Source organism: Tarenaya hassleriana, unplaced genomic scaffold (assembly GCF_000463585.1).
Source record: "Tarenaya hassleriana unplaced genomic scaffold, ASM46358v1 Cleome25, whole genome shotgun sequence".
NCBI classification, from domain to species: domain Eukaryota; kingdom Viridiplantae; phylum Streptophyta; class Magnoliopsida; order Brassicales; family Cleomaceae; genus Tarenaya; species Tarenaya hassleriana.
Window position 1 is genome coordinate 1277907 of NW_010965775.1, and position 12773 is coordinate 1290679.

Here is a 12773-nt window from a genome sequence, read left to right on the forward strand (position 1 = left end):
CTATTTTTCCTCATATATATATATATATATATATATATATATATATGTGTGTGTTTGTGTGTATATAGTATGGAAGAAGATTTAGGGGAGGGTCATTGGGTTGGGGAGGAGGATAAGTACGGACACAAGTGCAGCGACCATTCTGACAAATGGGATGCATCTCCGCCCTGCATCCATCCACGTCCTCACACTCGCTCGCCACCTCGCACCCTTCCCATCTCCCTTCCCTCTCTCCCACCATACCTATACATACACACACATGTATATATACTCCCCAATATTATATATATATATATATATATATACAAATATATATTGAAAACGTGGAAAAAATATTACGAATGTTTTGACTTGCATGATGCGACCACCAGGATGGCGACGAAAATGGCGGTAATAATTAATTAATTATTGGGAATATCTTAGTTTGCTCATAGGGAAAATCAATGATATATAATTATATATATATATGGCATTTATAAGTGCATTGGATTTGTGCATTTTTTCAATTCATGGTTTGCAAAAAATGAAAATTCACTCGTTTTCTTATGAACACGAGATTCTGCCATTGACCTTCCTTTACACTTTGCTGTTTATAATAAGATTTCTTTCCATTTCCTCGTTAAAAAAGTTAAAACATTAAGGAAACTGGTTTTATAATTAATATCATTCTCTAATATATAATCACTGTAATGATCCGACAAAAATAACAATTACCAAGTTTCTTAACGAGAAATAACGCTCGAAAATTTATTTTTATTGAGATCATTGATCCGATGACTTCACATGACTGTTCATCCCCACAGAAACACACACGCATATATATATATATATATACATATGTATGTATGCATAAATGCAGAAAAAGGAGACTAGAAGGGAGAATCGTCGAGAAGGGGACGAGGAGAAGAAGCGGAGGAAGCAGAACGAGAGCAGGTGCACCGACCATCCTTGCCGCAAATGGCATGGGCCCCGAGCCGGCATGTTCTCACGTCACAGTCCGCGTCCACGCCACACTGATGCACCCCTCCCTCGACCATACCTGCCGCATACATATATATTATTCATAATTATAACAACTGGTTATATATATATATATATTCAAATTGAACATGGATATATATATGTATATAATGATGGAGAGACTTGCATGATGCCAGGACGAAGACGACGATGAAAATTGCTGCTGCTGCTCTCTTCATTTTCCCTCTCTCTCTCTCTCATAAATTTATTATTATGTGTTTTTTGTGGGTTTGTGTATTTATAGGTGTAATGGATGTTATTATCATGGAAGGTAGGGTTAATGTTTGTGTTGACTTCGTTCATGTGCTTTGGCATCTTAATATTTTCGGCATCCTATTCAATTCACGGTTTCCAAAAATAAATTTGCTTGCTTTTTTAAAAAAAAAAAATAAATACGAGATTCTTGCCTTTAACCTTTTGGATTATGAGATTTCCTTCAAAAAAAAAAGTTATCATTAAGGAAGTTTATTTCATCATGTTGAATTTATTTTTTTGTATTATTTCTGATTCATTTTAATTCCAATTGTTGTGTTTTTTTGTTGAAAATTTTACTTTATTTCGATTTTTAAAATTATTTTTCATACTGACGATGAGTTTGATTAAGACGCCATTGATTTTAATTTGAAATAAATTTTAAATATCAAATATAGATTATACGACCATACTTATGGAAGACCTTTTTTTATACATAATTTGATATTTGAAATTTTATTCTCCAACTATCAATTACAAAAAAAAAGAAGCTTTGACACACCTAATAGTTAATAATAGTACATGCCCCGAATTTCAGAAATTCCGATAATTCTGAAATGGATAAAAAGGGAAATCTGTAATTTATTTGTGTAATCAAAATGGATAATTCATTTATTTGTGTATCAAAATGGATAAAAAGGGAAATCTTGGACATAACTAAAGTTTCGGGGCTCGATTCCAATTTTAGAATTTGAAGAAATTCTACAAAAGTTGAAATTTGTCCCTTGGGTTTCATATAATTACAAGACAGCCCGTTGTCTTTTTCCTCCATACTCCGACGCCTCTAGTCTCTCTCTCTCTCTCTGCGTCTCTTCGCTTCTCCTTCCTCGCCGCTGTTCGTACCACCGGTAAAGCTCCTTTTATCTTCTTTTCTTCTTCTCCATCGTCACTCTCCATCTCCGGTGGAAAAATCGAGAATTTGTGGTCAATTTTATTCGAACGGAGGAAAAAAATGGGGTTTTGATCTGTTTTGTCCCAGTTTTGCCAAACGTTTTGTGTATTTGGAATCCTCGAGAAGCCACGATCGAATACTGACGTGATTATGTTTCGTAAAACAGTTTACGAAGCTACTCCGTCGAATCAGCGTGTAAAAGGAACCCTTTTTTTTTTAGAGAGAACGAGATTGATTCTATTTCAGCTCTCAGATTCTGCAGCTGATGAAGGCGGCTTTGCATTTCGTCTGCTCACTTGAATTCTGGAGAATGGCTCTGTTTTGGACCATTGCCCTTATTCTCTCTTACTTGCAATTGCTTAAAAGAAGGGTCTTTAGTCCAAGAACTGGTTCACCTTCTTGCCGCATTCGTTCATCGACTGGTTCTCTTAGACCCATTTGTGTTATCACTGGTGTAAGCCAATGCAGTATTTTCATATGAATCATCATTCATTACCAGAGGTCCTTCACTTTCTTTTACACTTTAAACTCCGGCGGTTTCTTTGGTTTCATTCAGGCTACCTCTGGCATTGGAAAGGCTGCTGCTTTTGCTCTTTCAAGAGAAGGTTTCTACGTTGTTCTTGGTAAGTTTGTGTGTTTCTCTTCGTATATATATATGCGTAAGATGATGAGATGGGGTTTCATTTCATAGTAGCAGTGCTTCAAGAATTGTCTTGGGTAACTCACAGCGGTCAAGCAGCTGAATCTTTCTTGATTTTGCAGTTGGGCGGTCTTCTCACTCAGCATCACAGGTTTTAGGATCCTGTTGATTTTACTAGTATCGATATGAACACGTTCTCTTCATACTTTCTTTGAAGGCTGAAACTTTTTTTGTGGTTACCACTTCTTCTGACAGACCTTGAGCGAGATTAAGAACCAGAACAAGGATGCCCATCTTAAAGCTTTCGAAGTCGATATGTCATCTTTTCCATCGATTTTGAAGTTTAGAAACTCGCTGCAACAATGGCTTTCTGACTCGAACATGCATCCATCTATCCAACTTTTGGTGAACAATGCCGGGATACTTGCAATGTCCAGTCGGCTCACCACTGAAGGCTATGACGAGTAAGGTTCTTCTACCCGCTTGTCTTTGATGGAACTTTCTTAATGTCCGATCATGCACATGTGCTAACAGTTTTGCTCCAGCAAAGGAAAAACGGCGATTTCTCGATTATGTACGCGAGTGAAACTTTGATTATCAAGGGGTAGATGGATCAAATGTGTCTCCGTTCTTGGCAGGATGATTGCCACGAACTATATTGGTGCATTCTTTTTCACCAAACTTCTTTTACCTCTTCTCAAAACAAGCCCTGTTCCTGCGCGGGTTGTGAATGTCACGTCTTTTACCCATCGATATGGTAAAATATACTGTCACCATCTCTCTAACTGCTTCTTTTCTTACACAAGTTCACCTACAATGAGAGAATGATTCCTGATATCCTCTTCTGGTCTATTCCGCTGCAGCTTTTGCGAAGAGGTTTGACAAGGAGACCGTAACTGGAGTATCCTTTTTGAGATCAAAGCAGTACCCGTGTGCTCAGATCTATGAGTATTCTAAATGTAACCCACCTCCCCTCCTATATATACAAACAATTCTTCCCTATCAAGAATCTGAAAGTTGCTTCCTTTTTTTCCCCTGTAGTGTGCCTGCTTCTGTTCACGTGCGAGTTGCACAGACAGCTCCGCCTTACAGACGATTCACTTCATATCTCTGTTGTGTATGCAGTCCGAGACTTAAAAATTGATCCTTTATCGTTGGATTCCTTGTGTATTTACCCATCGTAATTCCATCCTCTTCCAGCCAAAGCTACTTGGCCTTGCTATTGACAACTGGGTTTCGGGTTTTTTTCCCCCCTGTTGTTATCAGTGCAGCGGATCCTGGATCAGTAAAAACAAACATAATGCGTGAAGTTCCTCGGCACCTCGCTCTAATGGCGTTCTGCATTCTGAAGCTCGTCCGTATGCTGCAGTCCCCCGAGGATGGAGTTAAATCTATCATAGATGCCGCTTTAGCACCACCAGTAAGATTTGCTCTCTCAAATTTTTCGATCTTTATCTCTTGAAGTTGCCATCTTTTTTTGATCTTTATCCCCTCGTGATATCCAGTGAGTCACATGACTCAGTCACGATCACTAGAAGCATCCTGCTCATCGTGCAACTTTTCGACGAGCTTATGATTCTTTTGGTTGAAACACCATCTCTAGGCTATGTTTTTTGGAATCTCTTTTGTGTTGAGCCGCCTGTGTTCGTAACACTTCCCATGTCTATGCTGTTGGCTGAAACGAAATCCACATTCCATCAAAGCCAGACATAGGAAGCATCCTTCCTGAAACATTATGAGGCTGACTTTGTTCATGGACGACCTGCAGGGAACGTCAGGCCGATACTTCTTCGGGGGAAACGGTAGGACCATCGACTCGTCGGTGATTTCCCGTGACCCGAAACTTGCGGAGGAACTATGGAACACATCATGTGATATACTCCATGACTCACAATTCGCAGCAAAGGAAACAAACGCTTGAGGAGTTGAAGTTGAAGAAGAAGACCACCGTTAAAGCTGAATGTTAGTTCTCTGCTTGGTAACATAAACAGGAATGAAGTGAGCTTTCAAACGAAGATGGTAAGACATCATCTTTGATGTTTCAGACAGGAAACCAAAGAAGCCATTGATGACGTGTTTGGTTCTTTTTCTGGTACTGGACAGCTTCAACTGATGAGTTTATGAATTATTCTCCTGTCCGCCTTTTCTTTCTTTTTTGATATTCTCCCAAACTCTGAGCACACAGTTTTTGTTTTGTTAAGAGATACACACGCATCTTAATATTTATATTATATATTTTAATATTTGTATTTTTCTTGTGCTTAATTTTTTATATTTTAAATTTGGTTTTTTGATATTATCACATACTAATAATAATTTTCCTCTTTTTTTTTTTCTCTTTTTCTCCACCGCCTTGGATCATAAGATCGCTGGCAATACATTGTGCTTCTGGACATTTCTGGAGGGCGACAACCAAGGAAAATGATGTCAAAGACAGAATCTTGCAATATAGTCTTTGTTTCACATTAAAATATTCATCTCCGGGTCTGGGTTTCACCAATAACCCCTTCGTGAAGCCATTTAACAACCGAAAGTTGAAAGAACGGAAAAAACAGATGAGCTAAAGAAATCATCTTGTCACTTGTCAGCATAAACTCATTCATCACATCACATCTAATAAGGAATCGTATTCCCTCTCTGTGTTTTATAATTGCAAAGTGACAGAGCACCAAACACATAGTTGAGGGCATAAAACACAGGATCTTGTTTGTGTTAGTTTCTGTTCTGTCTGTTCATAGTTTTTCAAAAAATATGCAGAAGATCTCAGAGAACCCAGAGGCTCAACCTCCCGCAGGTGTCTTTCTTCTTCTTCTAACATAGCTTTTCCTACAATTTTTCGGGTTCTATCTCTATTTTGATGAATCAGATGTGTATCTAAGACAAAAGGGTGAGGAACAAAAGGCTCAAGGATTTACCTTTTGGTCGTGTTTTTGAAAGGGTATCCAACTGCAGAAGCCCCTGAACCTGGCAAAGAGAAGAAGAAGAAGAAGCTGCTACCTTCTTTCGGAACAAAGCAGAAAGGTGACAGAGGCTTCATTGAAGGATGGTACTCTATCAAACCAAACCATTCATTTCATTTCAAAAGAGTCGTATCTTAGTGAACAAAAACTTGTCTTCTTCTTCTAGCTACTGCAGCAGACCGAGGAAACTACAAGAACAAAAACTTGTCTAATATATATCTAATACTTACTGTGCTTCTTTTGGTTGTTTTTCTACGTATGCAGCCTCTTTGCACTATGCTGCTGCTGGATCTGCGAGATGTGTTGCTAAGATATGAAAACTACAGTGTGTAAAGCTTTCTGTATGTAAAGAGTGTTTTCTCCTCCCTAGTTATGACTCCCTGAGTGTGAGGCTCCAGTAACTTATGCTACCTGAATGTAAAATTTCCTACACTATTTGTGTGTTGTGTAAAAGCTACTTCTACTAGCTGAATGTAAAAATTCCTATACTGTGTGTTTTGTGTAAAATCTAGCTCTCTCTCCCTCTCGAGGGTGCTGCTAATCTTGACACTGATTAGCTTAGTATCCAAACCTAAACCAACAAAAAAACAACTCGAAACTGAACTCAAAAGACTCCTCAGTTCAAACTGGTAAGCTGGAAGTGGTGTGGTTCATCACAGTTGATTGCAATCACACTAGGGCAATGAAACATCCAACCTCCAGTTCCAGTTTTAAACACGGAAAACACCTACCCATTCATACAGCAAGTGATGACTCACTTTCATGCGATAACCTAAACCATGAAGAAAGAAGCTCGAACCAGTCAGGTAATCGAATTGAGATGTTAGGAGCCGAGAGTTTGAGTCCAAGAAAATCGTTGCCCAACCAACTTGGGTAACTGCTGCTCATGAGGATTCAGAACAGAAAATATTCCCAACAATTGGAATTTATTCGCATGAGATTTAAAAGAGTAATCAATCCCTCCCTCTATACACTTCCCGACTTCCATGGACAAGAAAATTTGTTCTCTCGTCTCTATCTTATGAGAACTCATTGCGGATGCATTAAATTATATTAGATTCAAAAAGGTAGGAGAAGAGGGATTAACCTATGGATGAAAGTTTCAAACAGTGGTGGAGACAGGGAAGAGCTTTTCCACCATGTTGTTGGAAAGGATTCTATTCGGATCCAACTCTCTTCGTGCCTTGTTGTATGCATCCACCGGGAAACGTTTTCTGAGTCTCGCTTGGAGGGCTTCAAGTTCTTCTTTATCCTTCGGGATCTAAAAATATAAAGAATGACAGTTCACACATGAAATTAGGTTTGGTTTAGGAATAACTTCAATAGCTACTAAGAGGTTATTTGTTAATGGAAATGAGGGCCATTGTGGAATAGATCAATGTTCTACCTTAATATCAAATTAAAAGGATGATAGAAATGAAGGATTCTGCCAGTCCAGTTACAGTTTCAAGATTTCACATATAGCATTCAAGATTTCACATATAACAGGAAAAATACGACAGACTTAAGTGGAAACTAGTGATATTTGTAACTCAATTATGGAACTCAAGAATCCACCTAATAGATCATGGAAGACAACACACATACCTCAATTTTTGCCCAATGTTCATAAGCAGAGTATTGATCCCACAATTCTGCCTGCGTCAAATGCCTGTAGTGGAAGAATTCATCCGTGATGTCTTTTCTCTGGCGAGCATCTGTTGTTGGGAGGTACATGATTATACCAACCTAACACAAAATGGAATGTCAAATAGCACATTAGCAATTTAGAAGTGTACATGGTTACAATTATGTCTGCTGAAACAAGATTGATCATTGACCAAAAGTGAGATTGTGGTCTGTGAAACAGTAATTTAAGGGCAAGTTTATACTTGTTTTTTATGCCTCTACTCTCATTCGGTTGTTTTATTGTATCAAATGGTTTTCTAACTAATGAAATCGATAAAGAAGCTTACTACAGAGTGAAACCAATGTTTTGCTACACCCACGTCCACCAATGCATTGAGAATGCCAAATAAAAAAACCAGAGCAAAAATAAGTATTACCCATGAGAAAATGTCATCATCTGCAGTGCTGAATGCTGGACTCATGAGGCTCTTACTCCGAGCTGTCCACCGCTGCTCTATTGGAGCAGGTGCCGGTACTGCTTCCTTCTCTATGAGTTTCTTAAGCTCTTCTATGTATTCAAGGTCCTCCATGCTTGGTTTGGAAAGGGTTCCAGCTGCAAAACAAGTCTCTGATACCCATTGTTGACCACCACAGTCAAAGCCCAGAATCTCATCACTCCACCCTACTCTATAGCCTTCTGACTTACTCCAAAACTCTGCTTCAGCTTCATTGACTTTCATCACATGATCTGTATTGAGGGGATGAAGGGCAAGTAGTTTGTCTCTCAACTCAGTGAATGAAAGCTCATTTATGTTTGGCTCATTGCTTTCAGGAGATTTCCTGCTACATTCATGGATCCGGCACATTCGGGGGAAATATTCATTTTATCAGTTCACGTCTCTACAATAAGTTAAGCAAGTTAAGACATAAAAAGTAAAGGAAAATCTCACCTATACTTCAAAAGGCTTTCTTCATAGAGGTCTCGAACATGCTGTAAGGCCTCATCTGTACTGTACTTTGACTTGTATTTAGGCGGGCCTTTCCATTTTGATACAGGGTTGCACGTTACAATCACAACAGTGTCAGTATAAGGAATGTACAGGTACTTCACATGCTTGTTTTCTGAGAGCAATTTTCTGCAGACCAAGAAAAGGAAGAAAAAGAATTTACAAAAAATTCCAGCAAAACCCTTTTTTTAGACCAATGTGCTCTGCAACATAGAAAATCCCTTCCCATGAATGCACGAAATGCACAGAGCCAGTAAGTGATGCCGATAACAAGAAAGATGAATAAACTCAAAACCCATGTACTCCCTGGATGCTTTTAGTCATTTGATTGGAAACTGAACATGCATCTTCATGAGTAAAGGCAAAATTTTTAGCCGATGAAAACGAAAGTTAGCAACCATTAACTTGTGATTTTTCTTGATCTGTTGTAAGTTTGATACGTATGTGTGCTCCACAAGTTCCTGTCTTTCAACACATTGAAGAGTCACTTCAGCAACGACTCCAAGACCACCAAGGCCACATCGAGCAAGATAAAATAGCTCTGGATTTTTATCCTTTGATATTTCGATTGTGCCCTTTGCAGGAGTAACCAGTTTCATGCTGACCACTTGCTCATCAATGGGAGGCAATCTTGCACCTGTCCCATGTGCACCAACCTGACCACAGAAAAATATAGAACCTAAACCTCAATTCCAAAAGCACCGGAAGGAGACTAACCAATCAAATTGCAAAACTTTTTCCAATTCACCATCAACCATGTTTCCAATCAAACAAGATTCGGAGAAGTCGTATGCAGTCAACAACCACAAGTACATCATCATCACAGTTCACAATATACCGAACAGAAAGGAACTCAAGCCCGAACATTTACTGTCAATTTGAATTATCTCCTTCGAACTCTTATCATATTAACTACGATCATACACTCCAATTACGTTTACTGCCAAATGACGATCAAAATGGAGGGAATCACATTCTCTGTTTCCAGACCATTCAAGTTCACGCAAGAATGGTATGAGTTTTAAAATTTTCAAAAGTTAGATTCTGGCGAACAGGAGAGAAGAAGTGAAACAAAAGTTGAAGACTTTACAAAGGGATGAACAGATAAAATTCAAACCTGCACAATGCCACCAATCTGCTGCTCTCTAATGGAGGCAAAGTTCTGGAGAGTGAGACCATAGTCTTTAATGGCGTCAACGAGCTGCTGAACCATAAAAAGAAACCCCAAAAGGCGTACACAAAAAATCAAGTGAAAGACAAATTAAAGATCCTCTACTTCCAAATAACGGTTACCTGATTGAATATGAGAACCATTTGTAGTTTGGACAGAAGCAACTCCAGTTGGATGAAGCTGACGCATGAGTTCCACTTGTTCCTCAAGAAACTTGTTAAATTCCATTATCTGGTGCTTCACCATGAGCCTAAGATAATAAGCCTTGAAAAATTCCCGATTCTCTTCTTCAAGCTTCTGCCAAACTGTAGACCAAAAATCAACCCAAGAATGACAAACATATCCAAACATGTAGACACAAATCTCTGTGATAAATTCTGCTATTAGGGTGATCTATAGATCATCTACTCTCATTCTCGCACTTATCCTCTCATTAACCTGACCGACTTGCTGAACCCTAATTCCAGCCTGCACCCGAACTCTCTTCTTATCTTTATCCACCTCAAGCACCTTGTCCATGAGCGCCAAGTTCACCATCCCAGAACGAGACAAACCAACCCCATTGGGCGACAAACCCGATCCAACTGGTCGGATCCTGGCCTTTTTTTCATGAGAATCCTTAACAAGGGTTTCGAGATCCGAGAGATTCTCCGGCTGGTGAAAATTCCTGGTCTGAACCTCGTGGGTGCCGCTCCAGTTGGAGACAGTGTGAAGATCTTCGGGTAATGGAGCGTAGCGGAAGATGTGGGCCTTCTTGTGCTTAGCATCTTCAGGAAACGGGAAGGAGAAATAAGTTGCGGCACCGCAGAACAGAACGAGTGCGGCGTATCCGGCATATTTCCTGAGCTCAGCGTCGGTTGAAGACGGCGGAGGCGGCGGAGCGGCGGTGCAGAGAGTGCGGAGAACGGGAAATGGAGGTCGGACGGCGGAGGAATTGGAATTTAGGGTTCCGAGGGAGCGAATGGATTTCCGGAGAAGAATGGATCGAAGCATTTTTTTCCGTTTACTTCAAATCGGAGAAGCTCTTGTGATGGGAACGTGGAGGAGAGACTTCTTTCTGTACATGGGATGGGTTTTAGTGGTTTAAAGCAAAGGGAAATATTGTCAGATATACCCCCATATTTTTTCCAAATTTTCAATTTCATACCCTAATTTTGTTTGTTATCAAATTGATCCATTCCCTAAGATCAATGGAGATTTGGTTTTGACTGCTGAAACTTTGAGACTGATATACTACAAGAAATGACTAAGAAATGACTTATTGATGCATAAATAGCTTTCCTGATGCAATTTATCACCAATTTAACATGATTATAAATGGATTAATATTGCATGAATTACTTCCTTAGGATAAGGCTTGTCAATTACAAATACTTTATTTGGTATTAGGATCCCTTGATCCCATGAACCATTCAAAATCAAACAAACCAGATAGAACAGATCAGGTGATAAATTAGGTTTACTCTATACAAAGACTAAGCGTCTTCACATTACAACCTTGAACAACAGAGACATGTTCTGTCCCCAAGAAACTTTTACATGACAAGAAATCCCTTACGAGACCCATCTGTTCTCGTACCGACTGAGCGAGAATGACGATGTGGAAGGCACTTCAGTTAAATGAAAAGGATCCGGTTCGATTCCGTAGTCAGTCAGCGGTCTATGCTCAAGAACATCATCGTGGCTTTTCACAAAATCGGGGATTTCCACCTCACCCTTCTTTATATCGTCCCAGAGATATTGCATCCGGCTCACATACTTGATTTTCCAGTACAGGCTGAGATGTGAAAATGTAATGTTTGGTTAGTAAGGGACTACAAGATCTTGATTAAAAAGAGATAAGCTTTCAGTGTGATTAATACTTCAAAGACACCTCAAGCTTAGCCAAACGTTGTCAGAAGAATCAAAGCTTTAAAATGATTGGTAACTCAAACAGATCACAAAGTTTCAACCTTTAGGCCAACCCCTGTTCCGTTCCTTGAAAACACTTAAACAAATTCGATGTTTCTTTAGACATTTCCCCCCTTTATAACTTAGTAATGAAAATATAAACACTAACCCTCCGGTGAGAAGAAAACGGCCGAGAGTGGCAATAACAAGTCTGGAACGAAGCCCAGGATGGATGAAGTAAACGACTTGAAGCCTGTCTTTGATATCCGATGAAAGGTCCTCATAAATCCACCTCAAGATGGTTATGCCCGGGGAGTTGTCCTCCTTCTGCACTGTGCTATGCATGTAAGCTATGCAGAATGGCCCTTCTGGCAACTCATTGTGTATCTTCTGGAGTATGTACTTCTTCAGTCGCTCCCCACTCACGACACGAGCTGTGGTTTAGAAAGAAGATGAGAAAAGTACAATTAAGAGATTAAAAGAATCGAAACACTGACAGTGGGAGGAGAGGTAAGAAAGACAACGAGATGCCAAGTCTCCGGTTCAGCTTGAGATAGGCCAAAGTGTTAAACATTGAATTGTAAACAACAAGGGTCAATCACATGAAAACCACAGCACATCATAGATATCGATCTGAAAAGGTAGCTATTAACATGGTGATCTAACCAGAAGACACAAGGAAATGAAAGATAGAAAAGACGGGCTCCATCTGAGTGCTTTCTCTAACATGTCCATAGCCATAAGAATTGACAAGACCATAAGAGTAAACGCATCAAAACCTTACAGAAAGAGGTTCTAAAACTATCTAACGACATCGAGTTTGTCATCTAATCCAAATAAAAAGCTCATGTCCGACGTTTTCATATAGGGAAATATAAGAAGATTGTCTTCACTACAAAGGATAAGGAACATGTATTCAAAGTACAATCTAGCTAAAGCCAACAACTTGGCCCTGAAAGCTTCTGTCGTCAATTCTCCAACACAAACCCAATTCAGATAGACTTCACAAATCAAATCCAGAAAAGACAAGTGGGTGAAGTGTCGGGAGAGAGAGGCAATGATCTAATTACCAGGAAAATACTTCCCCACGATGCGGAAAATCCGGTTCCCGGATTTGTCGGAGCCCTGGAGGCAGAAGAACTGAAGAACATCGAGATCGGAGAAATCTTCGTCTCCGAGGTACTGAGGACAATCGTGCCAGTTCTCTTGCTCGTCACCCTCATCGCTCTTCGACAAGAACGGTCGAGCGTCGATTCCTAGATCGGAAGCCAACACGACAACCGAGAAATCATCCGCCATCGCCGGAATTTTCCTTCTCCCTCCCTCTGATTTT

General features: G+C 39.7%; 4 protein-coding genes across 7 annotated transcripts; 2 read left to right on the plus strand and 2 right to left on the minus strand.

Moving 5' to 3' along the window:
* Nucleotides 1–2010: 2010 nt before the first annotated feature.
* On the plus strand, nucleotides 2011–4939 carry LOC104816406 (short-chain dehydrogenase TIC 32, chloroplastic). Of its 3 annotated transcripts, none has more exons than XM_010545217.2 (10): nucleotides 2011–2120; nucleotides 2411–2618; nucleotides 2721–2787; nucleotides 2927–2955; nucleotides 3060–3268; nucleotides 3443–3561; nucleotides 3668–3763; nucleotides 3846–3921; nucleotides 4071–4224; nucleotides 4573–4939. In XM_010545217.2, exons 2-10 carry the CDS (start codon nucleotides 2430–2432, stop codon nucleotides 4723–4725), a joined length of 1092 nt encoding a protein of 363 aa, XP_010543519.1. In that variant the 5' UTR covers nucleotides 2011–2120; nucleotides 2411–2429; the 3' UTR covers nucleotides 4726–4939. The 3 variants fall into 3 exon arrangements, with proteins under 3 accessions (XP_010543519.1, XP_010543515.1, XP_010543516.1); XM_010545213.2 differs by having other exon boundaries at nucleotides 2029–2120; nucleotides 2331–2618; XM_010545214.2 differs by having other exon boundaries at nucleotides 2030–2120; nucleotides 2418–2618.
* Nucleotides 4940–5196: 257 nt separating this feature from the next.
* LOC104816407 (cysteine-rich and transmembrane domain-containing protein A) lies at nucleotides 5197–6271 on the plus strand. The gene is made up of 3 exons (XM_010545218.1): nucleotides 5197–5598; nucleotides 5742–5850; nucleotides 6029–6271. Exons 1-3 carry the CDS (start codon nucleotides 5556–5558, stop codon nucleotides 6072–6074), a joined length of 198 nt encoding a protein of 65 aa, XP_010543520.1. The 5' UTR covers nucleotides 5197–5555; the 3' UTR covers nucleotides 6075–6271.
* A 400-nt stretch (nucleotides 6272–6671) lies between these two features.
* LOC104816408 (L-galactono-1,4-lactone dehydrogenase, mitochondrial) lies at nucleotides 6672–10602 on the minus strand. 2 transcript variants are annotated; one of them, XM_010545220.1, is made up of 7 exons: nucleotides 9998–10602; nucleotides 9497–9580; nucleotides 8785–9035; nucleotides 8323–8508; nucleotides 7810–8212; nucleotides 7352–7492; nucleotides 6672–7025 (listed from the first exon to the last, which is right to left on the minus strand). In XM_010545220.1, the coding sequence occupies exons 1-7, from the start codon at nucleotides 10541–10543 to the stop codon at nucleotides 6867–6869; spliced, it is 1770 nt and encodes a 589-aa protein (XP_010543522.1). In that variant the 5' UTR covers nucleotides 10544–10602; the 3' UTR covers nucleotides 6672–6866. The 2 variants fall into 2 exon arrangements, with proteins under 2 accessions (XP_010543522.1, XP_010543521.1); XM_010545219.1 differs by having other exon boundaries at nucleotides 7810–8215.
* A 305-nt stretch (nucleotides 10603–10907) lies between these two features.
* Nucleotides 10908–12767, minus strand: LOC104816409 (ganglioside-induced differentiation-associated-protein 2). Its single transcript, XM_010545221.2, has 3 exons — nucleotides 12511–12767; nucleotides 11610–11874; nucleotides 10908–11327 (listed from the first exon to the last, which is right to left on the minus strand). The coding sequence occupies exons 1-3, from the start codon at nucleotides 12737–12739 to the stop codon at nucleotides 11105–11107; spliced, it is 717 nt and encodes a 238-aa protein (XP_010543523.1). The 5' UTR covers nucleotides 12740–12767; the 3' UTR covers nucleotides 10908–11104.
* Nucleotides 12768–12773: the final 6 nt, after the last annotated feature.

Bases quoted from the DNA above. Each gene is read 5' to 3' on its own strand.
- LOC104816407 (XM_010545218.1), top strand. From the start codon at position 5,556: ATGCAGAAGATCTCAGAGAACCCAGAGGCTCAACCTCCCGCAG. The intron at 5,599-5,741 runs GTGTCTTTCTTC...TGTTTTTGAAAG, and splicing joins AGAGGCTCAACCTCCCGCAG to GGTATCCAACTGCAGAAGCC. The intron at 5,851-6,028 runs GTACTCTATCAA...CTACGTATGCAG, and splicing joins AGAGGCTTCATTGAAGGATG to CCTCTTTGCACTATGCTGCT.
- LOC104816406 (XM_010545217.2), top strand. From the start codon at position 2,430: ATGAAGGCGGCTTTGCATTTCGTCTGCTCACTTGAATTCTGGAGAATG. The intron at 3,562-3,667 runs GTAAAATATACT...ATTCCGCTGCAG, and splicing joins GTCTTTTACCCATCGATATG to CTTTTGCGAAGAGGTTTGAC. The intron at 3,764-3,845 runs GTAACCCACCTC...TTTCCCCTGTAG, and splicing joins GATCTATGAGTATTCTAAAT to TGTGCCTGCTTCTGTTCACG.
- LOC104816409 (XM_010545221.2), bottom strand. From the start codon at position 12,739: ATGGCGGATGATTTCTCGGTTGTCGTGTTGGCTTCCGATCTAGGAATC. The intron at 11,875-12,510 runs GTAATTAGATCA...TCTAAACCACAG, and splicing joins CGTGGGGAAGTATTTTCCTG to CTCGTGTCGTGAGTGGGGAG. The intron at 11,328-11,609 runs GTTAGTGTTTAT...TTCACATCTCAG, and splicing joins CGTTTTCTTCTCACCGGAGG to CCTGTACTGGAAAATCAAGT.
- LOC104816408 (XM_010545219.1), bottom strand. From the start codon at position 10,543: ATGCTTCGATCCATTCTTCTCCGGAAATCCATTCGCTCCCTCGGAACC. The intron at 9,581-9,997 runs GTCGGTCAGGTT...ATGGTTCAGCAG, and splicing joins CTGGAATTAGGGTTCAGCAA to CTCGTTGACGCCATTAAAGA. The intron at 9,036-9,496 runs GTTTGAATTTTA...TTCTGTGGTCAG, and splicing joins AGATTGGTGGCATTGTGCAG to GTTGGTGCACATGGGACAGG.